The sequence below is a fragment of the Sminthopsis crassicaudata genome, chromosome 4, assembly GCF_048593235.1.
Source record: "Sminthopsis crassicaudata isolate SCR6 chromosome 4, ASM4859323v1, whole genome shotgun sequence".
In the NCBI taxonomy this organism is placed as follows: domain Eukaryota; kingdom Metazoa; phylum Chordata; class Mammalia; order Dasyuromorphia; family Dasyuridae; genus Sminthopsis; species Sminthopsis crassicaudata.
The window spans coordinates 367,631,846-367,659,051 of NC_133620.1; the positions used below are offsets into that span (position 1 = coordinate 367,631,846).

Sequence of the window (27,206 nt, forward strand, 5' to 3'; positions counted from 1 at the left end):
TAGCATGATTTAATTAATGGCATATTTTGATTCATTGCCTCATATCTTTATTTGGGGGTGAGAGTCATCTAATTGTTTTTTTTTTTAAATAATGAAGTCCTATTATACCTGTACAAGTTTCATGTGTTTTCAGACATTTGTAAATGTTTTGATTGTGGTTGTATGTGAAGCAGTTAGTGCAATTTTTGAGTTCAAATCATGCCTTAGACACTTATTAGCTATGTGACTTTAGGAATGTCATATTTTGTGATTCTAATTTCAATTTCTCTCTCTCTCTCTTTTATGAATTCTTCTTTGGGAATGTTATAGTGATGGAAGTGCTATTGATCAAGAATATGGCCCTGCTTATACTCCTCAAACTCATACTCCTTTTGGAATGCCCCCAAGTAGTGCACCTCCTAGTAATAGTGGAGCAGGGATTCTTCCTTCTCCTTCCACCCCTAGATTTCCAACTCCACGAACACCAAGGACACCTCGGACACCTCGTGGAGCTGGTGGGCCTGCCAGTGCTCAAGGTTCAGTCAAATATGAGAATTCAGATTTGTATTCACCAGCTTCCACCCCATCAACATGCAGACCCCTAAATTCTGTTGAGCCTGCAACTGTTCCATCTATCCCTGAAGCACATAGTCTTTATGTAAACCTCATTCTTTCAGAGTCAGTAATGAATTTATACAAAGACTGTAATTTTGACAGTTGCTGTATCTGTGTATGCAACATGAACATCAAAGGTGCTGATGTTGGAGTTTACATTCCAGATCCAACACAAGAAGCACAGTATAGGTGTACCTGTGGCTTCAGTGCTGTCATGAACAGAAAATTTGGAAACAGCTCTGGATTGTTTCTTGAAGATGAATTAGATATCATAGGACGTAATACTGAATGTGGTAAAGAAGCAGAGAAACGTTTTGAAGCTCTCAGGGCTACCTCTGTTGAACATGTCAATGGAGGACTGAAAGAAACTGAAAAATTGCCTGATGAGTTAATATTATTGCTACAAGATCAGTGCACTAATTTATTTTCACCATTTGGAGCAGCAGACCAAGATCCTATTCCCAAAATTGGTGTAATTAGCAATTCGGTACGTGTTGAAGAACGGGATTGTTGCAATGACTGCTACCTTGCATTAGAACATGGACGTCAGTTCATGGATAATATGTCGGGAGGAAAAGTTGATGAAACCCTCGTGAAAACTACATGTTTACATCCCTGGGCCAAAAGAAATGGTAAGTGTGCTAACTTGATGTTTTGGGGTTTGTTTTTTGTTGTTGTTTTTTAACCTTTTGTCCTCCATATATTTGTTTGTTGTTAGTAGCTTACACATCTTTCTAAATGAGAGATTATGGTGGGTAATCTGAAAATTTTCAAGGAGATTCAGACTGGCTTTTATTATTAGATATCTGTAGTACCTAATAATAATAAAAATATAATACCTACTTATATGGCATATATGATTAGATAACATAATGTAAATTAATAATATAAATAACATATAATATATAATAAAAGTATAGTACCTAATAGGACTGGGGAGGATGGTGTTACCTTCTTATAGTAATAAGGAAAGTAGGGGGGAAAATAATGATAATTTTTGGATGTGTTGAATTTTCCTACTTGATTTCTAGTTTGAGGTGTCTGAAAGGAAGTTGAAGATTTGAGACTAAGATCATCAGAGAGATTAGAGCTGGATAGATAAATTTGAGAAATCACTAGCATAAAGATGAGAATGAAATATATAGGAACTGATGAGATCACAGATTAAAAGCAGAGGAGAGACACATACACATGCACACACATGCCTCTAGAATAGAGTTTTGTGGTTTATCCCCAAGGTAGTTGGTGTGACCTAATGAGTTTCCAGCAAAGGAAGCTGAAAAGCGGAAGAGTCTTTACCTGGATATATAGATCATTAAACTCATAAAAACTGATGCGGTAATTGAGAGGAAATGGACTCCTAGGACAGAACTTTTGGGTATATCCACAAATAGAGATCTTACTATGTATGAGCATCCTGTAAAAGAAACTGAGGAGCAACCAAGAAAAAGTCGTGTCATTAATACCTAGTGTGGAGAGAATATCTAAGACAAGAGGATGGTCAGCAGATTTAAATAAGTGTAAGGATTGAGGGTAGGAAGAGGAATTTCATTCAACAATTAACACATCATTAATAACTTTGGAAGAAAGCATTTTTCATTTGAACTGTAGATTACTGTTAAAGTAGATTTCAGGAATCACCTTCATGAAAGTCGATTAAGAGTTAGCATTTACAAAAAAAAAAAAAAAAAAGTGGACCTTGAATGGTTTTTATCCCAAGTTGGTTTAGTTTTGCTATTTTGTTGATCAAAACTGGATATCAGTTAAGAAGAAACTGTTAAACACTATTTTGAATTGTTTTGAAACTGTTTTAATTACAGTAGTTTGCAATTTTGTTTGGAATAGAGGTGTTGACTTGGCATAGAAACTTTATGACTTCCTAGAGGTCCCTGACACATGCCAACTCTAAGTGGACTAAGTCAATCACCCTCCTAGTGTTCTAGCCAAATCTAAAAATCATAAATTGCAGAAAAGGTGCTGAACTATTTTAATAGAAGAAATTTCTTTGAGTGGCATTCCTTGCACCAAAGAAACTTCAGGTCTGGGCCCTATTCTCTCTGCTGTACCTTCCCCAGACTCCTCTTCCCTCCCCCCAAAAAGATATCATAAAAGCAAAACAGAACTAATACTGGAATTCACTGAAATTGGGAATATTTTTATGAATCAAATCATTAAAAATAGTTATTTTGTGGTCTTATTTTAAAATATTGACTTAATAACATAAATATGAAGTGATAGGCTTTTGGATGTGAGGTTCTAAAGTATTTTGTTATTAACAAATTTAAGTCATCCTATAAATGAAACTATTTTGAATGAAGGGATATTAAGCTATTTGAGTGAAGGTGATATCAAGCAAAAATTGGAAGGCAACTGAGTTACTTAGGGGAGAAAAATAGTATGAGAGTAAAAATCAATCATATCATGCTTATTGAGCTTTGGAACTGAAAAGGCGTGGTAATGATAGTGGAAATTACATTCTCCAACCTGATTGTAACTAATAATTTTACTGTTTTGTTTTTTCCTTAATTTTTGTTTTCTAAACATTTGGGTAGGAGTGAAAAGGAACTAAGCAAAATTATCTTTTCTTAATAATAGCTGACATAAAACTTTGAAATTTACAAAGCAAATCTTCTCATTTGAATGTAAATAGCTTTGGAAGATAGATTTTAAAAAATAGTGCCATTGCCAGTTTTGCAGATGGGGAAACTGAGACTCAGAGGGATTTAAGAATTAAGTGACTTTCTCATAATTACATAATTTGAGTGGTATGATTCAAGACCATATCTCTCCTCACTCCAAGTTAGCAATCTTTCATTATTAATGCATAGGATTAAAGGAATGAAATTTTTATGGTCAAGTCACAAAAAGAAAAAGAAGCAGGCACATGAATAATCTATAGATTAATCAGTAACTAAATAATTAAATTTTTAAAATTTGATTTGAACATTAGTATTTTGAATAAGTCTGTGAGGTCATGTAGAATGGAAATTCTTAATGAATACTTGTATATTTCAGTTTTATCAAGTTTCAGAATTAGAGGAGTTGCTATTTTTGTTGTAGAATACTGGAAGAACTGTCTGTCAAATTTTTCCGTATAGTTCTGTACAGAAGCAAGTTCTTTATGAGTAGAAATTTAAATATATAGTGAATGATTCTGCTGGATTTAATAAATTCATATTTTGTTGAAGTCATAGAGCTGAGATAACAATTCTTATTTTTGTATCCTCTTAGCTGTAGATGTAAGCATGCAGTGTTCACAGGACATCCTTCGAATGCTTTTGTCCCTTCAGCCAGTACTTCAAGATGCCATTCAGAAAAAAAGAACAGTGAGATCTTGGGGAGTCCAAGGTCCTCTTACTTGGCAACAGTTTCATAAAATGGCTGGCCGAGGCTCATATGGTAAATAACACATATGGAATTATTGATTGGTTAAGTGTCTTCAAATTGCTGTGGTGCTTTTATTTTACTTGTTAACAAATTAATTTTGTAAAATCTGTAGTGGTCCCAAGTAAGTAACATTTTAATTTTCAGTTTTGTGCAGTTTCATATTAATCTAAGGAATCAATTTCTTCTACTTCTGCATGTGTTCTTAATGTTTTTTATTTGTTTGTTTTAAGGAACTGATGAGTCCCCAGAACCACTGCCAATTCCCACATTTTTGGTGGGATATGATTATGATTTTCTGGTGCTCTCTCCATTTGCCTTGCCTTATTGGGAGAGGCTGATGCTAGAACCCTATGGATCTCAAAGAGATATAGCATATGTTGTACTATGTCCAGAGAATGAAGCCCTTTTGAATGGAGCAAAAACTTTTTTTCGAGATCTTACTGCAATATATGAGGTATGTGTTCAAAGTGAGAGGTATGAAATTTAAAAATATATACTACCTTATATTTTTGTGCTGCTATCTAAACCTAACCTACCAGGCAGGTGATTCAATTAAGATTTGGTGCTATTGCTGGCAAAGTGGGTTTTCACATTTCTCACATGGGTCTTAAAACACTTTGTGATCTAGGCTTACTATCCTCCCTGCCATTTTGTGCACATGGCATTACATGTCCCACCTTCACATCTTTGCATCTTGTTTTATTTAATATTTAGCTCAATGAATTCCCTTCCTTTGTAACTCTCCTTCCATCTCCTCCTACCCTCTTGCTAGTGCCCTCTCTCCTAAAACTATTTTATATATTCCCTAATATTAATTTTGTTTATAGTATCTATATACTTACTTTGCATGTTCTCTCTCCATTTAGACTGTGTATTCTTTGAAGGAAAGAACTTGTTTTACCCTTGTCATTCCATTACTATTCATAGTATCTGATACTGTGCTTATCTGATTTCGTATACTTAGACATTTCAACCAAGCTGGCCTTCTTGCTGTTACTTGAATTTGACATTGTCTCCTGCTTCTCAATAACATTTAACTTTAAGTTCATATTTTATGTCCTTGCGGAAGACTTTCATGCACCTTCTAGTTATTAATGTTCTCACCTTCAGGCTATCTTACATCAATTAATCTGTGTAAATGTTGTATCCCATGGTAGAAATTCCTCAAAATCAAGGAGTTTTATTCATTTATCTTTATGCTTCTGATATCTGTGACAGTGCTTTTTCTACTTTTTTGTTTTGACTTTTTGGTCTAGAACTGTGATCATATATTAGTGTAGAATTGTTCTACTAAAGCACAATGACAACTCATTTGTTCTTTATAGTCTTAGGTAAACTACATAACCTGAGTATTCTCCAAGTTCAAAATTCTAGTACAAGTCAAAGGCCAAAGGACTTATACTCTGCTCCTCAAGTCACTATTCCATTTCACCTTTACTCAAGATATGGTTAATAAATCTTTAAATTGAAAGAAAAACTGATCCCTTGCACTGATCCATCAGATATTTCATAGTTCCCAGAAAGTCTCCAGGAAAAATAGAATAGGTTTAATATGACCTGCTATCATAAAAGCTATAATTATAGCATATTTTATATATATATATATATATATATATATATATATATATATATATATATATATATATATATATATAATAGGTATTTAAAAAACAGTTTAAGAATTTAGGCAAGATCTTCCAATTGATTATAAATTTCAAACATGTATACATAATGACAAATTATATAAAGACAGTAAAAATTTCATTTATTTCAGTATAGGTTTTTGTTCTTGATACTATCTATTTTGCAGTTTATTGTTTTCAAATAATAGAGTAGTAGGGCAACTAAGTGGCTGAGTGGAGAGAGTGCTTTAGGGTCTGCACTCATTTTTTCAGTTCCAGTCTGGCCTTAAACACTTACTAGCTTTGTGATCCTGGGCCAGTAGCTTAATTCTGTTTGCCTTAGTTTTCTCATCTGTAAAATGAGCTGGAGAAGAAAATGACAAACCATGCCACTATGTTTGTCAAGAAATTCCCAAATGGGGTCACAAAAAGTCATACATGACTTAAATGATTGAACAACTCATGGTATTGATGTAATTGGTTCCTTGCTATTTAATTTTTATCAGTAATGTATGGTACTTTAATTTTGAGTGAGAGAAAATATGAGTGAATCTGAAATTTTAGCATGTCATTTGTTGCTAATCTTGTTGCTCAAATCCTTTGGCTTCTCTTCAAAGGGGGCTAAAGAGTTAACTTTTCCTTATTTTTAACAGATACTTTCGTAAAATTTGTATCTTTATTATGATGAATTCATTAGTCTTGTTGTTCTCTTTGTGTAGTCCTGTCGATTAGGACAACATAGACCCATTTCACGATTATTGGCTGATGGGATCATGAGAGTTGGATCTACTGCTTCAAAGAAACTTTCAGAAAAGTTGGTAACTGAATGGTTTTCTCAGGCAGCTGATGGCAACAATGAAGCATTTTCTAAACTCAAGCTGTATGCACAAGTCTGCAGATATGACCTGGGTACTGAATTTATATTACTGCAGGGGATGGTGGAAAGGGAATTATTTGGGAATTACAAATATGTGACATGCATTCTTTGATTATTGGGCCTGAAAAACATGAAGGATTTTTACTTATAACTCAAGGTTAGTAACTTTTTTAAAGGTGGCATGTTTACCTGAAAAATATCCAAAAGAGTTTAAAACTGAAACTGAAGGAACTTCATTAAAGGTGCTTTCATTTCTATTTATATCAGTGACCTTAAGTAGCCTTATAGCATGTTACTCATTTTATTTTTTAATATTTTATTACTTGGCAAGCAAAAACTTAATGTGTATCTCATAGCATATTTCCTTTAATGTTTGAGATCATATTTTTAGAACTGGAGGGTACTTAGAAACCATTGAATGCAAGGTCAGGCAACTAATATCGACACAATTTAAACTTGGATTTTCCTCTTCAGGACTCTATGCGCTTTGCCTCCTAGCTTCCTTAAGAAAAGTATAGAAATATACTACATTCTAAGAAATTTTACATAGGGGAGTTCATTTGTCTTATTCACCCATTAAATGACTTCAGAATAATAATTACTTCAATAGAGTGATGTTTACATAGTGTTAAATATAAAGCATAATATTCATCTTTTAAATTGATAGCCCTCCTCGGAAGAAAAAAGGAGAGTTACTTATTTTTTTTAACCTCTGTATTTGTGATAAATGCCAGTTTATGTCTTTATAATTTTATTTTTTTTATTATGTTCTTACATATTATAGGTGCTTAATATTTATTACCAAAAAAATGATTAGAATTTCTTGTTAACATGTTAAATGAAGACTAACAGAAAATTAAGAATTAAATGTACCATGTGCTCTGTTGCCTTTAGGTCCTTATCTTGCTTCCCAGCCATTGGATAGCTCTTTACTTACTCAGCCAAATTTGGTTGTCCCCACAAGTCAGTCTCTCACTACTCCACTTCAGCTGTCAAATACTGGGAATTCAAACACTCCATCTGCCACCCCAGCAACCACAACTAGCAGCACTATGACTATGACTTCATGTAGCTCTTCTGCAGTCACCACAACTAATTCTACTTTGACTACAACTTCCTCCTCTTCCTCCTCCACCAACATAAACAGTGGAATGTCAGCCAATAAACAGACTTCATTTCCACCTTTTGGAAGCATGAACAGTGCTGCTGCTGGATCTATGTCTACCCAAACAGCTACTGTTCAGAATGCCCAGTTAGGGGGACAACAGCCCCCAGCTCTACAGACTGCTGGAGTTTCTGCAGAGGCATCATCTGGTCCAACTCAGCTACATCCAGAAGTGTCTGAAAGGTAAAAACTCATGTTTAGAATAAATTTTAGACTTGACTTTAGCTTTTCCCTTGGGAATTTAATTTTAGTGAAAATTTTACCTGTAATAGTTAACACACACAACACTTAAAAATTTGAGGAGGGGTTTTTGTATTTTCTTATTTCATTTTATTTTTTAGGAACTGAGTTCTTTGGATCATAATTTACCATATACTTAGAACTCTGCATTTATATGTAATTCCATTTAATCCCATTTTCTCAGTGAAATTGCCTACTCTATCATACTCTCACTGAATTTTGTTTGTTACTTACCACATACAACACCCTTGATCTTTTTTTCTTTTAATAGAATTTTGTTTTTCAAGCACATAAAATGAATTTTCAGCCTTCTTCTTTGTAAAACTTTGTATTTTGTTTTGTGTTTCAAATTTTTCTCCCTCTGTACCTTTTTCTCCCTGCCTAAGAGAGCAAGCTTTCCAATATAGTTAAGTTAAACATATTTCCATATTTGTCATGCTGTGCAAGAATAAACAGATTAAAAGAGGAAAAAAAAAATCACGAGCATGGGGGGAAAAAAACAAGCAAACGACACTCATTTCACTCAGCATAAGTTCATGTAAGTTTTTTTAACTGTAATCAGAGCTTTCAGCTTCCAAATTTACTGATAATTTCTTAATTGTTCAGTCTAATGTCTCATTTTTCAATCTTCCTTCTTAATCTTTCTGCAGCCTTTGGCAGTATCAGCCACTTTTTTTCCCTAGGATTTTGTGTCCTATTTCTCTCCTGGTTCTCTTCCTTCCTCTCTTGATTCCATATCTATTCATATCCATTAACTTTGGGAATCCCCCCAAGATTCTAACCTTAGATACTTCTAGTATCTTTGGCTGCCTTTTATTTTTTAGAACTCTTAAATTCAACATATGCACAAGTAAACTCACTATCTTTTCTTCCAAGTCTTCCTTTTCCCAACTTTGAGGGCTCCATTCATCCTGGTGTGCCTTCTCCCCTCATTTCCAATTTGTAGCTAAATACTTCAATTCTCCTTTTGTGATAAATCTTTTATGTTCCCCCTTCTATCCCTTACCTGGTACAAGAAGTTGTCATCTCAGGCCTGGATTATTTCAATAGATTCCTGGTTAGTCTTCCTGCCACAAATTTCTCCTCACTCTAGTCCATCCTTCATTCAGCTGCCATAGTGATCTTCCTAAAGCACAGGTTTTACTAGATCATTCTCCTACTTAGTAAAATTCAGTGGTTTCCTGTCACCTTGAGAATTAATTATCAGGTATTCTGTTTAACATTGAAAGCTATGAAAATAGTTTTCTCCTCCCTTTCTAATCTTATATTCATGTACTCTGCAGTCTAATGATACTAGCTTCCTTAATGTTCCTCAAATGAAGCACTCCATCCCCAGACTTGGTATTTTTTCAGGTTGTCCTCCATACCTAGATTGCTCTTCCTCATTTCCACCTCTGGTGTCCTTTAAGTTCCTGTAAAATTTTAGCTTCTAAAAGGAACCCTTTTCTGATGCTCCTTAGTAGCAGTAGTTATGGTAGTAGTTTATACTCTTCCCCCTCTCCACATTGAGATTATCTCTAATTTATCCTGTATGTAGCATATTTCAACATAGCTGTTTGCATGTTGTCTGCCTATTCTTTGACTATTTTAGCCTTTTTTATATCCTCATAACTTAGCATAATGTCATACCTGGCAATATTAAGCACTTAATAAATACTTATTTGACTATTTGCTGACTGTTAAATTTTCTTTTTAAATTCTAGCACTATGGATCGTGATAAGGTGGGAATTCCAACAGATGGTGATTCACATGCAATCACTTACCCACCTGCAATTGTTGTTTACATAATTGATCCTTTTACATATGAAAATAAAGATGAGAGCTCTAATTCTAATGTATGGACCTTGGGTCTACTTAGATGCTTCTTGGAAATGGTCCAAACTCTTCCGCCAAATCTCAAGAGTACTGTTTCTGTACAGGTAAGAGTGATCCATCCTAAATCATTTACAATGTGTGAAAAAGCTTGTTATTTGGGCAAAATTGAGTTTTAACAGTTTTTCTGGATTTAAATAAGTTTTTTAAAATGTCTATTTAGCAGTAACAACAATTTGTTGATTATGTGGGGGAGGGGACAGGAAGAGAGAGGGAGAAAGAGTATGTGTGTGAGATAATCATAATGTAGGAGAGTATATTTGTGTGTTTTAATATTTTTCCATCTGATATTTTCTGGACAAAGAAATAAACATGACAATTTGACTAGGTTTCAGAAATGTTTTATTTACCTTGTTCACTTGCTTACATTCCCCATCAGAAGCAAGGACAATTATTATATGAAAGTAATTGAGATCTATGGTGGTGCTTAAGGGTGGGGGTGAGGGGTGACAAAGGGGGAAAATATTTGACTTCTCTATCATACCTAACAGGGTTTACACAGATTTTGACACATCTTTGTTGTCTGTTACAGACTATACCAGAAGTAGCTAAAAGTTGGGGTGAGCTAATATTACTAAATTGTTGGAATTTTTTCACTCAGAACTATCTCTTTTTAAGCTTTTAGGTAGTTCTTAAACTCAGACCTTTTGATTTTTGTCCAGGTTTACTGTTTTTCAAAATCTAATTAATAGTTAAGAAAATATTAGGAAGCTTCATTTTTTTTTTTTATAGCTGTACTTTATAGCCACATTTCCCAATTTGGGTTCCATGGAATTCTGGTTTTGCACATGTGAATGTGAAAAAGGTTCCATGAGAAAAATCAATGCTAGCTCCAAATGGTCACTGACATCTTCAATGTGTAGCCTTGTTCCTGAGACCGGTTGGAGCCAGGGGGAGGACAGAACAATTTGTTGTACCTGGAATAGGGGAAGAAGTAGAGGAACCTGAGAGTGGTGAGCACTCATGGTGGTGTGGGGCATCACCACTCCTTCCTTCATTGTGACAAACCTTAGAATTTTCTTTCACCTGCATTGTGATTTTTTTCTCTCCACATTTCTTTGTCTTCCCTCAGCAATTACCATCATTTATGGGTTTCATCAATATATTTCAAGACTTAAGAGTGTTCTGTGGCCAAGTAGTTTGGGAAACACTGCCCTTATCATTTACTTTGGTTCTATATCAGTAATTGAGTTCAACATTTTGCCAGAATATTAGTTGCATATGTTTGACTTAGAACATAATTTGATCTCTGGATTACAGATTCAGCATTTATAATATTATTTGTCTGCAATTTCTAGATTGTCCCATGTCAATACCTGCTACAACCTGTGAAACATGAAGATAGACAGATCTATACGCAACATTTAAAATCTTTGGCTTTTTCGGTCTTTACCCAGTGTCGGAGACCACTTCCAACATCAACCAATGTAAAAACGTTAACTGGCTTTGGGCCAGGTTTAGCAATGGAAACCGCCCTTAAAAGTCCTGATGTAAGTATTTTTGGTGAACAAATTCTTAAATGTTTATAGGGTTAATTTTATCTTTGCTTAAGTACAATAGAAATTCTTTATCTTTTATCATTTTCATTTCCTGATTATCTTGTGAGTTTTTGTTGTTGTTGTTGTTGTTGTTGTTGTTGTTATTTTTTAAATAGGCTTTCAGATTGTCATCATTACAATTATTCCTTATGATGGCATTTTAGTACCTCAATTTCCTGTTTTACAGAGACCAGAGTGTATTCGGCTTTATACTCCTCCTTTTATTCTGGCCCCTGTGAAGGACAAACAGACAGAACTAGGAGAAACATTTGGAGAAGCTGGACAGAAATACAATGTACTTTTTGTGGGCTACTGTTTATCTCATGATCAAAGGTGGCTTCTTGCATCATGCACAGATCTATATGGAGAATTATTAGAAACTTGCATCATTAATATTGATGTTCCAAACAGGTAATAAAATTTCACTAAGTATGGGTTTTATGAACTTTAATTTTAAAGAAGGGAATATAATAGTCCTTAAATATTCTCATCACATTACTTCCTATGAATAGTTTAAAATAGTGTCTTCCAAATTTTTCTTTTTTTTTTTTTTTTTTCAGTCCAAAGGAAACTAAAGGAAAAACCAGTATTTTAGATTTTTCACTTTTTTCTTTTATTTTGAATATGTTTTCTCTTTGAATTCCAAAGTTACTACTTTTAGTTCTGTATATATGTTTAGTTTAAAAGTCTATAAGCATTTTTTGATTGCCTAATAGTGTATCCCCACCACTTTGCTAATCTTCTTAGGAAGATAGAAGACATGAACTTCATTGGGAGACAAATCTTGACATAATTTATTTTGAACAAACTTAAAATAGTTTTATTTTGAGTAAACTTTAATTAAAAGGCCTTATTTGAATAGTATAGTGGATCTAAAATCAAATCCTGGCTCCAGTGCTTATAAGTTATATGCTCATGGACAAATCACTTAATTCTCTGAGCCTCAGTTTTATTATTTAAACAATGAGGATGGAGGGTTGTAGTGAAGCTCAAAGAAGGAGGTATGTAAAGTATCTTTAACACAATTCAAAGTGTTATATGAAGAGTAGTAGTATTTTTTTAAAAAGCTTTTTATTTTCACAACATATGTGTATTGAACGACTTGCCATCTAGGGGAGGGAGTGGGGAAAAGGGGGGAAAATTGGAACACAAAGTTTTGCAAGGGCTAATGTCCACACATATGTTTTTAAAAATAAAAAGCTTTAATAAAAACATGTATAGATAGTTTTTAGCATCTACCCTTGCAAAACCTTGTCTCAAAATTTTTCTCCCTTCTTTCCCCTCACCCCCTTCCCTAGATAGCAAATAACCTAATATGTGTTAAATATGTACATTTTTTCTATATGTATTTCCACAATTATCATATAGTAGTCTTTAAATTATAAACATTTAAAAATTTTACCATAGGTAAAATGTGTGGTCATCAGATAGTTGTTATAGGGTGAATATTGGGTTTCGAGTCACATCTGAGTTCAAATCCTGGCTTGACTATCAAGTAGTTGCATAATTAAACAAGTTTCTTAACTTCTGAGAGTCAGTTAAAAGAAGGATATTTGTAGTACTTACCACATATAATTCTGAGAAAAGCACTTCAAAAACCTTTTAAACTTCTCTGTAAATGTCAATTATTATTAGCGACACAAGGTCGTCAATAAGGAATGAAATAGTCAAATTAATATTTTTTTTAAAATCTGGATAGAAATGCCATTTTTGTTTTACATTTAATGGTTATACTTTATTATGGGGAGAGCTTGGACCTGAGGGAGGGTACTTGAACTACTTTATAACTTGAAATTAGAAGACTTGGGTCCAACCCTTAGCTTTAGAAATTCAGTTATGTGGACATAGGCAAAAATCATTTAACCTTTCTGAGTTAGTCTTCTTATCTGTAAATGAACATTATGAGGAAAATACTTATTAATTATGTTTTGGGGTGTGTGTGTATAACCTACCTGTGGAGTTTTTTCCTTTCCTTATCAAATTTGTAACTTGAAATTTTGTAAATACTTAGTTACACAGCTAGTGAAGTTTCAAAGGTGAGACTTAAAATCCAAGTCTTTTGACCAGACATTTTTTGCTCTATGGACTGGGCCAAACTGTTTCTACTCTGATAATAACTCTTTTAGTTATTTCTATCGTGAATGAAGTATTTAATAGATGTTACTGTGTCTTTATTGTACTAAGCTCTCTAGAACTGAAAATAGAAAATGAAAGCTCTCAAGGTGTTTCACATTCTCTTTTATTGTAATTGACTTTGTAAGTTTTCTTGTCAAAATTCAGAGGCTATACAGCTTATCCTTCACATTCAAAGTGCTGACATATATTCCTGTGTGAGCATTCGAGTGATTTGTTTAGAGGATTGTTTTGGATGAGAATATTATCATTCAAAAGAATTATCAATATAGTTTACAAAACTTTACTAACAGCTTCCTGAAGTTTGTATTAAAGGAATTGGCCTGTCATTTTAACTAGTAATAATGAAATTGAATTTGATATCTTGAAGTCTGTAGGTACAATAGGCACATTCCTATTACATTGTTCTTACTAGATATAACAAAACAGTGGCATGACAGCCATTTTGGATGCAAGTTTGTGTCAATTCTAGATGCAAGTTTTCTAAGCTAATTTGACCATCTGAGCCTGCCACAATTAAGAGTATCTGTAGATAAGATTTTAAAATTTAAAAAATGATCAATTTTGTGAAGTCAATTGTGCATTTAAAATTTTTGATATGCCTTCTCTGCCATCTTCTTTCTTGTATATAATTTCTTCTTGCATTTTAGTAGTTAAACACATTTTAAAAGGGTTATTAAATAAGAGTAAACATAGAAGATTTTTTTTTTCCATTTGTTAGCTTCTGTGGATATCAACAATTATTGCTTTTCATTTCTCTCTCATAGAGCTCGTAGGAAAAAAGGTTCTGCTCGAAGACTTGGTCTCCAAAAACTGTGGGAATGGTGTTTAGGACTTGTGCAGATGAGTTCTTTACCCTGGAGAGTTGTAATTGGTCGCTTAGGAAGAATAGGGCATGGAGAATTAAAAGGTAAAAATTTGGTTTCCGTATTTAAATTGCTTTTGTGTGTGAACCACATGAGTATTCATACAACTTTAGAATCAGATTGTAATTAGGTTTATTTTTAGGTTTATATTTAGGCTTTTTTTTCCCCCCTCAAAATTTGCTTATAAGTAGTATTCCACTTTTGGCCTTATTCTTGAATTCCTTAAGGTTGTTACTCCCTGTTGCTGTTGTTTAACTTCTAACTCATATATCATCATTATTTGTGCAAATTCCTACTTAGAAACATGCCTTAGAATTTGAGTAGACATCCCAAGCTAAGGAAATAAAGAATGACAAGAGACTATATTAAATATTTCAGGTTATTGTTGGCAACTGCATTTTAAAGAATGCTGTGTTAGAATATTAAATGTTACTTTTCTCTTGTATTGTAAATTAAATTATAAGTTAATATTATCATTATTGATACATTACTTGCACATTATTTCTTGAATGTTAATACTCACAGATTGGAGCTGTTTGCTGAGTCGTCGCAACCTGCAGTCTCTTAGTAAAAGACTAAAAGATATGTGTAGGATGTGTGGTATATCTGCTGCTGACTCTCCAAGCATTCTTAGTGCTTGCCTGGTAGCAATGGAGCCCCAAGGATCTTTTGTTATTATGCCAGGTTAGATATTTTGCTTATATTTGAATTACTTTTTACTTCTTTCCTGCCTTTAAGATGGTAAATATAGAGTGTTCATATAGTCAAAGTGCAAAGCTTAAAATTGAACAGAGACTTTTGGAATACCTTATATTACATGAGAATTTTTTTTCATTATTATGCTAATTTTTAAATTCCTTTTTATTCCAAATATATGCAAAGATAGTTTTCAACATTCATCTTTGCAAAATCTTGTGCTACAAATTTTTCTCCCTTCATCCCCCCCTCCCCCCCAGACAACAAGCAATCTATTAAAGATTAAACATGTACAGGTCTTCTAAACATATTTTCACATTTGTCATGTTGTGCAAAAAAAAAAATCAGATTAAAAACCAACCAACAAACAGCAGCAAAAAAAGGTGAAAATTAATATGCTTTGATCCACATTCAGTCTAAATAGTTCTCTCTGAATGTGGATAGCTCTTTCTATCACAAGTCTATTGGAATTGCCTTGAATCACCTCATTGTTGAAGTGTCAGGTCCTTCACAGTTGATCATCACATAATCTTGTTGCTGTGTATAATTTTCCCTTGGTTCTACTCACTTCACTTAGCATCACTTCATGTAAGTCTTTTTAGGCTTTTCTGAAGTCAGCCTGCTCATCATTTCTTACAGAAAAGTAATACCCCATTATATTCATATAACATAATTTATTCAGCCATTCTCCAACTGATGAACATCAACTCGATTTCCAGTTCCTTGCCAATACAGAAAGGGCTGCTATAAATATTTTTACACATGTGGGTTCTTTTTTTTTTTTTTTAATCTCCAGAAGAATCATTGTAGATTAAAGGATATGCACAATTTAATAACTCTTTGGGCATATTTCCAAATTGCTCTCCAGTATGGTTGGATCCGCCATGAGACTCTTATCATGCTTTTTGCTAAGGAGAAATTTTCTGATTCTCTTTCAGATTCTGTGTCAACAGGATCTGTATTTGGACGAAGTACCACTCTAAATATGCAGACATCTCAGCTTAATACCCCACAGGATACATCATGCACTCATATACTTGTATTCCCTACTTCCGCTTCTGTGCAAGTAGCTTCAGCTACTTACACCACTGAGAATTTGGACTTGGCTTTCAATACAAACAATGGTAAGAGTTTGTGCAAGCTTATACATAGATTAATAAAGGAACAAATTTTATTTTATATTCTCTTTCATATGGAGATTCTCCCATGCTAGAATTTTAATAACCAAGCATTACAAGATAATTATAGATAATTGAGTAATAACTGAATCCCCATACGAATTTCTCCAAAAGCAACAAAACCCATGAAATTTCAGTGTTAGTGCTAATCTCTTGCACAATTCCAAATGACTTTTCAAACCACTTGGTATAAGTATTCTCTTAGTATTTTATGATTTTATACCACAATTTGAATATTTTATTTTATGTTAAAGACTTTTTAAAAAAATGTTTCCTATACAGCTGTGTTATATAACAACAGCCAATATTTATATAAAGGTTAAGGTTTGCATATATATATATATATATATATATATTTTTTTTTTTTTACATACATTATTTCATTTGATCCTCACAAAAACCTAGTGAAGTGGATATTATTTTTGTCCCCATTTTCCAGAAATGGAAAAACTTGAGAAAGAGAGTAAATAGCTTTCCCAGGATAAAATAACCAGGAGATATCTGAGGCAGGATTTGAGATTAGGCCTTGTTGACTTTAAGGTCAATATTCAAGCAACTATGGTAGCTGGGGAAATAGGGTATGTGTCCATATCTGCTTATTTCTTTGTGTCTGAAAGTCCATTTTAGTGAACAAAATCATAAATTTTCTAGATATTTCTCAAAAAGAAAAAAGTCTGTGGAATTTAGAAAATTTTTTTTATTTCTCTCTTCTCCTCCCACCCCCCCTTTTTTTTTTTTTTTTTTTAATACTATACAGATGGAGCAGATGGAATAGGTATTTTTGATCTGTTAGACACAGGAGATGATCTTGACCCTGACATCATTAATATACTTCCTGCATCTCCAACTGGGTCCCCTGTACATTCTCCAGGATCTCATTATCCTCATGGAGGTGATGCTGGCAAGGTAATAAAGATAAATTGGTCGGTCATGAACATGTTCTTTATTCATTCAATCAATAGAACCCATAGAATTTTATGTATATATTATATACATATTCTTATGCATAACATAGATAAATATACTCTTTTGTCTCCTAGACATGGACAGTAATTATTTTTCAGCACTTAAACCTTACTCTTACTACTTCAAATTATACATCATGGAATGAATCCTAAAAGACATGATGAGGCCTCTATTGTCTATTTTATTTAGTTTTTGACAGAACCATGAGAAAAACCTACAAACCTTTATTTACAATTTCTCTCCTATACTACCATTGCCCCTGCTGATCTCCAGGACTACAAAAACTTTGAATTTCTAATTTCAAACTGCTCTAGGCAGGGTTTTGGAAAGGAAAACATTAGTGCCATGAAGAGTATCTAAGTAAGTCTCACTATGAAGCAATTTAACTTCTCTAAATAGCTGAGTTGTATTTTTAAAATGGCAGTTTTTTTTGTTTTAATTCAAGCTTTTTAATTTTAAAAACATGCATGGATAATTTTTCAACATTAATCCTTGCATATACTATAACATATTTAACATGTATGGAACTGCCTGCCATCTAGGAGAGGGGATAGAAGGAAGGAGGGGAAAATTCGGAACAGAAGTGAGTGCAAGTGTTGTAAAAAATTACCCATGCATATGTACTGTCAAAAGAAAGTTATAATTATAAAATTAATTTTTAAAAAATAAAGTATATTAAAGAAAAAAAAAAACATTAATCCTTGCAAAACCTTGTATTCCAGTTTTTCCTGCTTTCCCTCCACCCTCTTCCCTAGATGGCAAGTGATCCAATATAAGTTAAACATGGTAGAAAATGTTAAATATTTGCATACATACTTATACGATTATCTTGCTGCACAAGAAACATAAAATCAAAAAAGAAAGAAAAAGAGAAAGAAAATAAGATGCAAACAAACAACGGCAAAGAATGAAAATACTATATTGTGATTCTCAGTTCACACAATTCGATGGCTCTCTTCATCACAAGATCATTGGAACTGTAAAATGCTGGTTTTTAAATAAAGGAAAAATAATGATTATTTTAATGTTAATACTATTACATATAGGCTTTCTTAAATATCTTTTAGTAGTCTTTCAAATTCCCTTTATTACCTATTATTGAGACTTTAAAATGAAGGACTGGGCTTAGAGTTGAAAAGTAAAATTCACATGAACCAAATGTAAAAATTGGTCTTTAATAATCATACCAGGGGCAGCTGGGTGGCGCAGTGGATAGAGCACCAGCCTTGAATTCAGGAAGACCCAAGTTCAAATCTGGTCTCAGACACTTAACACTTCCTAGCTGTGTGACCCTGGGGAAGTCACGTAACCCCACCCTCGGGGGGGGGGGGGGGAAATAATAATCATACCAAAGATTTTCCAAAAATTGACCAAAAATGCTAATAGGTCGTTTCATGAGGACTATTAACCCTCTCATGATTCTTGATTATATTTTCTCATAGACTGTGCATAAAGAATTATACCCAAGATGCTTAGAAGCATGATTCTTTTTATATTCTGCATCTCTCAGAACATGTTCTCTGTCATTCTTGTCACACACACACACAAGATATTCTACTTTTTTCATTTATATGTTTCCTTAATGATTATTCTTTGTGCTGTTTCTCTTATGCCATAAGCAAAATACTATATAACTTTTTTGTGCTGCCATACAATTCTTCATTGCTTTTTGGTACTTTGATTCCTCAGAGGTTGTTTTAATCTAATATTCTCTACCATATGGCATCAACAGGAAAATATTTTAAAAGGTTTGAGGTTTATGGTGAGGAGTGTTTTTATATCATTACATTCAATACAGAATCCCAAATGCAATGCAGAGAGCTACACCAAATGTCATAAATCATTGTTTTTGTGTGAATATCTTTGTTATTTTCAGAAAAACTCAGTTTTCTCTTTTGTTCATTCTAAAGGGTCAAGGTACAGATCGACTGCTTTCAACAGAATCTCATGATGAAGTAACAAATATTCTTCAGCAACCGTTGGCCCTTGGTTACTTTGTATCAACTGCCAAAGCAGGTCCATTACCTGACTGGTTTTGGTCAGCATGTCCTCAAGCACAACATCAGTGTCCCCTCTTTCTTAAGGTATTACTATTTCTATGCCTTTTGTGGAATGCTAATTGACAATTTGGAGACCTAGAGGCAGAAGTGTGCTGGATCCCAGGCTGGCAGCTGGTTAAATTTTCATTATGAGCATTTATAATTCTATAAATTAGAGAAAATATTAATGCAGATTAAATTTAAAAGCATATCCTATATACGTCTTGCGAATGAGAAGTCAGTTAAACTAGCACACTCCTGAGTGAGGATTTTGCAACATAAAATTTTAAAATTATTTCTTTACTTATTTATTTTTTTGATGCTGGGTCCTGAGGGGCTATTGGTGCCCTGATGCAGTGCAGACCACCTTATCAAATAGCTCACTCCAACCTTTGTGCTCAAATAATTGACCTTCAGATTCTTCGTTATTAGGGATTACTGTACCCAGTCATAAAGATTTTTAAAGTAGAGTTTCTAAAAATGTTTAAATGCATCATGAGTTTTGGTTTTTTGGTGTTTTTTTTTTTGGCCAGACTGAGGATTTTTTATTTTATATTACCAAATATTTATATCTTATGCCACATACAATAAGACATCAACTAAAGGTTTTTGAGACTGGGAAACTTGTAATCTAGTGGAAAAGACAAAGACTATTCTATTTTTTCCTCAGCCCCGACAAGGATTTTGTTTAAACCCTAGCCCTAGCCTCTGGCCTGGTATCCCCTTTCAATTCCATTCTGCCTTTTTTTTTTCGGAATACTCTTTCCCTCTCCCATCTGCTTTCTGGAATCTTCTAACTCATGGTAGAGACTTCAGGTTTTTTTCTTCAAATTATTGTTGTCTTGTGACTTAAGATATTAAGGTTACAAAATCTTTTAGAATCAGCTGATCAGAATCCCTCTTCTAATAAAACATTTTGCAAACCATACCTACAGCAATATTGATACTAAAATGTGCACAGCCATCCAAAGGAAAGCTTGGCTAACCACAAAGCAAGTCCTTCATGGCACAATATGAGTCTTTAAATGGAAAAAGTAAATGTAAGAATAGCTTGGTTTTTTTTTTAATGTTTTGTTTAATTGTTCCTAAATATTAAAATGGCTTTGATATTGATGGTGTTTTAATAATAGGTGACATTTATATAGCACTTACTATATGGTATGTACGGACTCTTTTACAATGACCTTATTCTCAACAACCCTGGGAGGTAGACCACATTAGTATTGTTCTTATTTTACAATTGAGGCAAACTGAGGTGACATGCCTTGCTTAGGGCTATACTGTTAGTAAAAGTCTGAGGTCACATTTGAAATCTGGATTTCTAACTCCAGGCCTTGCATGTTATCCACTGCATCATCAGCTGTCTTATTTGACTTTCCAAACATATACATTGTAATCATGAGATTCTTGAAGCAGGAAAGAACCATAGAAACCATCTAGTCCTGTCTTCTTTGTCAGATGAGAAAACTAAAGTTCAGACTGTCCTGACTTCTGCATGAAGACAGAGTACCATTTGTCTTCACTGCCAGTGGAGGGTTCTTTCTCCTGGACAGTGCTATATCACTTTACAAAGTGATGACTATGTCATTTTCCCAGAAAGCTTCTAACAGCTTCAGCATTATTTTATTAGCATATTTTTTTAAAAAGAACAAACAACCATTGCTATTAAACTTTGTGCAATAGTAAACTGTGTGAAAATGTCAAAATGAGACATCGGACTTTTTATTTTCATGCTTGCTTAAAAAGTCTGAAAGTCATTGCTAATTGACTCTGCTAATGAGATTGTCATACTTAAAGTTCCCATCTAGATAGTATTTGGTTTTATTACAAATCGTTTCTCTCCCATTTCCTGCTTCCAAATTAATTAGTTGTTGTTACATCTAGTACCAGGCTTTTAAGAAATATAATAACTATAGTACAATACAGATAGTCTCCTTTGTAACCCTTTATGTTTGGTTTTATGCATTTAAAAGCATTATACTGAGAAGCCTTCACCAGAGGGGTCCATGATACACACAAAAAAGGTTAAGAATCCTTGAGTTAGTGTATTTGATCTCTAGAATGCAAAGTAACAGCCACCAGTAAACTATTCAGATTCTTTTGATATGTTGAAATTTGTTTATACTGAAAATTATTTGTAGGGGTAGGAGAGGCATATTTCCTATTCTCCTGGAAATCCTTTCTAATGACAGTGTCCTTGATCATTCATAATCAAGTAAATTAAAACTTTAGTTTCTGTATTAATTTTCTTAGGTTGTGCCCTTTCTTTCCACTCCCCATCCAGGTTCAGGGCCCTGGGCAAGAAAGAAATCTATGTAATATTGCATTATTGACTTAAACAAAAGTGGGAAGATTAAAAACATTGCTCTTGAGATTTGGTCTCTAGTGATCATTACAGTACATTTTGAAGCTAAAGATAGAGGCAAGTTGATTATAAAATTATAGAAACCTTTGTTCGACTGGTTGCCTTATGATTAGAAAAACAAAAGAAGCAAATAAATCTCAGAATTTTGTCTTCTTGCCACATAAGGAAACCTAAGATTTTTTTATAATTATTCCATTTAATTGCATATAATGAAACCATTCTCCTTATAATAGTCCAGTTCAAAAATGGAAGAATAAACACAAAACTAATTTTCTTCAAGGAAGTTTTGTTTTATTTTCTTTCCTAGGCCTCTTTGCACCTCCATGTGCCTTCAGTGCAATCAGATGAGCTGCTTCACAGTAAACACTCCCACCCACTTGACTCAAATCAGACTTCAGATGTCCTCAGGTATTACCTTTTTTACCCTTAAGATAGAAATTTGGTTTTTCCCTAGGGACTTTATGCATTTTTGTAAAAGAAGATAAAAGATACAGTATTAAGCATACAATGATTCTATCTACTACATTTCTAAGTAAAATATGACTCATGAAGTTTTTGCTTTTTCAGGTTTGTTTTGGAACAGTACAATGCACTCTCCTGGCTTACCTGTGACCCTGCAATCCAGGACAGACGGTCATGTCTCCCAATTCATTTTGTGGTGCTGAATCAGTTATATAACTTTATCATGAATATGCTGTGATCTTCTGAACTGTGCAAGAAAAGAACAAGGAAAAAGGGATTTTATTTCATTGCAGGACTAAGTTATAATCTTCTCAGTGCAAGTCATTTGTGATGGGGTATCATTCTTCTTACTTCAACAAATATTGTTTTGACCCGGGGGAGGGGGCTGTAACCCTGCTGTTTTTCACTGATCATATACCGAACTCTTTAGGATTATGATGATTGATCATACAAAATGTATTATAACATTTTAGTAGCAAAAATTAACCTTTTTTTTTTCCAGTCACAGTATTTGTGAAAGTAATGAGCCATAGTGCCCAGTCATGTTAAATGAATATTAAAAGCATGGAGAAGAGACACAAGGAACAATGAGTTCAGCATATGGCTTCAGAACATCAAGATGTTCTTGTATTGGATTATAGTACCTAGTATTCAAAAATGCCTGCATCTTATTTATTGTAAGTTTTTAAATGTATAAATTGTCTTATATTTCTTAACCTCTTTTATAAAAATTTTCCTAGAAGGTTTATACTGCCTTCTTGCTTTAAAGCAATTGGTCTAAAATATATGTAATCGTCTTAATTAAAAGTTGCAGTAGGGTTGCTTTTAGAGTATTATTTTTTTGTAAGGGGGTGGGTGGGACAGTAAATTTGTATTGTCTTGATGTACAGTTTAATGGGGATAGAGGGGGGGTTAATGTCCATGCCATTGTGTGTGGAGGATTTACAGCTAAGCTGTAGTTGCAGAGTACATGTACAGTAATGAAGTTCACTGTGTTTATAAATTGAAAAGGTACCGGGTCTTACAGCATTTTATATATCACACCTTTACAGAGTAACATGATGGCAATATACAAGTGATATTGTTAGGTGGTTTAACTTGTAGTGAGAATAAAATTAATTCTTCAGTTATATTTTGTATTATGGTTTAGGGCTATGACTAATATTTCAAGCCTTTTCCATTAATAGAAATTTAGTGTTTATGAAATATTTGCTACCAGATACTGTTATCCTGATGTTAATTTATAATTTTTAACATCATGTGTAAAAGATTCTTAGTTTCAATGCCAAGATCTAGGCATGCTGATATTCTATATTATCTCTAGGATCTTTACTACAAGGTTGAAATTTAGTCCAGCTCTAACCATTTTACAAATATTTTTAAAAGCAGTCACTCTTGATTTTTTTTTTTTTTTTTTTTTTTTTTTTTAAGATCAGGTATGCGTGGGTGTGTGGGTGTGTGAATGGGGGTGGGAGGGTGAGTGCAAGCAAACTGTGGTGTAAATAGATTCTCAGTGAATTCTGGTATTCAGACTCTATTCCACTAGTGAAATAACCATTTTCTAAACTTCTTAGACCTGATTCCCTTTGCCTTTTTTATTTATTTAATTTCCTTGGTTTGGAGGTGGCAGTCCCAAACACTAGAGTCCATACTTTTTCATCACACAGCTCAGATAAGGTGCATGCCAAGGAGGTTCTCACCTCCCTAAAGAAGGGACTTGAATTTGAGGGACTTTAATTCACCCTTCCTTCATCACGTTCCCCCATCCCCCTTTTTGCACATGCCAAGATGATGGCTGCAGTTATGCAGCCTCTACTCCCTTGAAAAATCCCTTCTACAGTGCTGTTCACATGAGAGCCCATTAGCCTCCTATTTGGAGGTAGGACTGACTTGATTCCGTAAAATGCCGCCTAGTCTACCTATTTCTCGGAAGCAGTCTGGTAAAACTTCTGTTAGTGCACTCACTAATCCTCTACAAGGACAAAAATCACTTGTATTTACAAAACTCCAATTTGTTGGGGTTTTTTTTGTTTTGTTTTGTTTTTCCTTGAAACCCCTGTTTCATAAATATAAAATAACTATATGAATTATCACTTTCATATGAACAACCTAACTTCTTTGAATTGTGTATATAAAAATACTAGCAACCCTTGTTTTTGTACAAAGAAAATGTTCCATTGATGACAAAGGTTTTCAGTCATTTCTTCAAAATAATAGTGCAATCCAGATGGTCAGCTTATTTTGATATTGAAGTATAAAGATCACATCTCTGCATTGATTTTTAAATTATGCTAACAATAGTCAGTTGGTATGTTTTGTTCTATAGCTTTTTAAAAATTTGGCTGGAATCTGAGGGAAAAGAGGCTAATTTGGAGTTTCCAAAAGTACCCCTTTTTTATATTTGAAACTCAACAATGACTGTCTTTATTTTCATTGTTGAAATTTATTAGCTTGAAGTGAATACACCTCCAGCTTGAAACCAGGTAGAAGTAAAATTTTAAACTCTTGACAGTGATTTTTCTACTTGTAGCCATAAGAAGGAACCAGGTTCCTAGATCCAGACATCCAGGAGCATAATATATAGTTCAATTTATGTGGGCTAAATATTCCTCAAACATAGGATTTGCTAATAGGATTTCTTCTCTTTACCTCTCTCTTTCCCAATGCTCTCCCTTTCCCCCCACATGTCAACTGAAAGTCAAAGTGAAAATTATCTAATAGCCATTAGGAAAGGTCAGGAGACCCATTACAGAAAAAAAAAAGAATTTAAGACTTTTATGCAGGATGATGGATCTGCATGACATGATATCCATTGCAGGCAATGGACACATTCAAACCAGCAGCGGCAAGAAGCATGCTAAAGTTAACCTATTTGGCTTACTTTTAAATAAAATATTTCTTACCTGTTGAATCAGTTTTCTCAATAGTGATTAACATTCTACCCCTAGGGTGGTAATGACTAATTTATTATACTGACTTATCTACAAAACTGTCACAGATGGGTAAGAGCAGTTTTTTAAATGTACAAGCTAAATATTAACAGTTTGTACTAATGGATCATCAACAACTTGAATCCTTGTTCATTACAGTGCTCATATCTGTGTTCTGTGCAGTTGTCCATTAGGAAGCATGGTGGAAGTTCAGTATTTGGGGATTTGAAGTGATAATTACATAATGTCTGCTTCCAGCCAGTCAGAAACATCTAGCCATACTTTTCTTATGCAAGCCATTCAGTTATCAGGACTGTGAATTAACACTGTATGAATAAATTTCTGTACACCTTATTGTTTGGCCAGATGGCCACCAAGTGTACTTATGTGTAATCCTTAAATTTTAAAGTAGCTGTAATTTTTAAATCTTTCTAAACTTTTCTGAAACCACTAAAATTAAGCTCTTACTACTTAGTCAAGTATCCTCAGCTGTATTCGTACTCAATTGTCAGTATGGCACAGATTACTGTATTAAAATATTCTCCTTTCGTCTTCATATTTACCTTCTGAGGTAATTTTTTAACTTAATGTGTTACTACAAAGATTTGCAGATCTTTAATCAAGCACTATGTTAATACTGTAATATCAAAATACTATGTCGCATTATTTAAAATGTTCAAATTGAATAGATTAAAACGAAGTTTTTAAATGCTGTTGCATCATATAATTTGCTACACAACCACCTATGGCATCGCATATCAGTCTAATACATTTAATGTTACACAGAAGTAATGCTTTGGTCTGGGTTTCCTCTAAAGAATTTAGTTTGTCTAAATTAAGTAAAAATGTTCTTGACTTTTGTTTGCCAAGACACAAAGTATATCAGCTGGATTTGCCTTTTGGTTTTTTTGTGGACCCAGAACTGTGGTTCAGATTTTTATTTATGTGTTTTCTCTTTCAGTGGAGTATTAACTAGCAAAACTGGATTTGGGACCTAAGATACTCCTCATGTTGACTTTTTCATGAAGTTTTAAAATAGCTTTAGATTTCAAGGTAAACTGGATTTGCGGACCTTAAAAGTTATGGGTTTAAATTGCAGATTGTGACATCATTACTGGACATGTCAACAGCATCATAAACCCTCTCAAAACAGCTGGGTCACTTTAATAAGGGGAGTTTTTAAGTTCTTATTTAGCAATGACATTTAATATGGTCCAAATGTGTTTTTTAAACATGATAAAAAGAATAAGGAACAAACACTATTGCTGCCGAATGCCATAAACACTGAGTTGTACAAATTGTGATTGAGGAAATGAAAAAAGGTTTATACTTTTTAAAAAAAAAAAAAAGAAAAAGAAAAAAAACTTCAAATGGAATAAATTATTCATGAAGCCTTCATTGTGGTGTCTCATTCTATTGACCATATTTCTCTCTCAAGCTTATGCAAATATATATAATGAAGCAGCTAACACATCATCATATAAATGGGAGGAACATTCTAAAAAGTAATTCAGAAGTTCTTCAAAACATATTTACAACTCATCTCTGAAGAAATCATTTAAAAACAGCTTGTAGATTTTAAAATAACATGTATATACATACATTCAAATGTGTTTAAGGTCTTTTACCTTAAAATAGTGATTTAGTTGAAGAAGGTGGGGAAAAAAGATCTATAACTTAAAATCAACACAGTATAGCCTTCTTCCAGTTTGTAATTTCAAAGAACTGGCCCAGTGTGTTTTGCATACATGAAATGGGGCATAAGAAAATGCATTTGTTTCTTATTCATGCTGCAAATTAGCCATGTTCTATCAATTTTGATGGAACCAAACTTTGAACTCTTTCTGTCTTGAATTTTTTTTTTTTTTTAAAGCTGATCAAATGACCACGGCTGGAATTTGTTATTGTTCATTTTGAGGTAGTTTCTACGAATGAATTTTTTTAAATCAATAATTCTTTAAAACAAAAGGCATGTATTATTTGGAAAGTATACAGTGGATAATGCTGCCTCCTACATTTTACATCATTTTTTGAACACTGACAATTTGCATTGCTTCTGGTTATTTCTGCATTTCTCTTGCAGTACCATATATTTAAATAAAAATGACTGAATGCAATAAGAAGCCTCTTTTTTGTATTCACTTTTAATTGCAAACAATCTTTTTTTAAATTTAATTTTATTTTTTTTGAGGCTGGGGTTGAGTGACTTGCCCAGGGTCACACAGTTAGGAAGGGTTAAGTGTCTGAGACCAGATTTGAACTCGGGTCCTCCTGA

The 27,206-nt window shown here is 33.5% G+C and overlaps 1 protein-coding gene across 1 annotated transcript in view; it reads left to right on the plus strand.

Moving 5' to 3' along the window:
- The window catches only part of MED13 (mediator complex subunit 13), a 93,139-nt gene extending 66,811 nt beyond the window's left edge, over positions 1–26,328 (plus strand). The window contains exons 16-30 of the mRNA XM_074261980.1: positions 310–1,226; positions 3,826–3,993; positions 4,212–4,435; positions 6,323–6,512; positions 7,375–7,828; positions 9,589–9,805; positions 11,057–11,248; positions 11,484–11,707; positions 14,197–14,339; positions 14,821–14,979; positions 15,930–16,115; positions 16,927–17,075; positions 19,046–19,219; positions 21,847–21,947; positions 22,107–26,328. Of these exons, the coding sequence (XP_074118081.1) occupies positions 310–1,226; positions 3,826–3,993; positions 4,212–4,435; positions 6,323–6,512; positions 7,375–7,828; positions 9,589–9,805; positions 11,057–11,248; positions 11,484–11,707; positions 14,197–14,339; positions 14,821–14,979; positions 15,930–16,115; positions 16,927–17,075; positions 19,046–19,219; positions 21,847–21,947; positions 22,107–22,239 (3,631 nt within the window). The 3' untranslated portion in view covers positions 22,240–26,328. The remainder of the gene's footprint in view (positions 1–309; positions 1,227–3,825; positions 3,994–4,211; positions 4,436–6,322; positions 6,513–7,374; positions 7,829–9,588; positions 9,806–11,056; positions 11,249–11,483; positions 11,708–14,196; positions 14,340–14,820; positions 14,980–15,929; positions 16,116–16,926; positions 17,076–19,045; positions 19,220–21,846; positions 21,948–22,106) is intronic.
- The last annotated feature ends 878 nt before the right edge of the window (positions 26,329–27,206 follow it).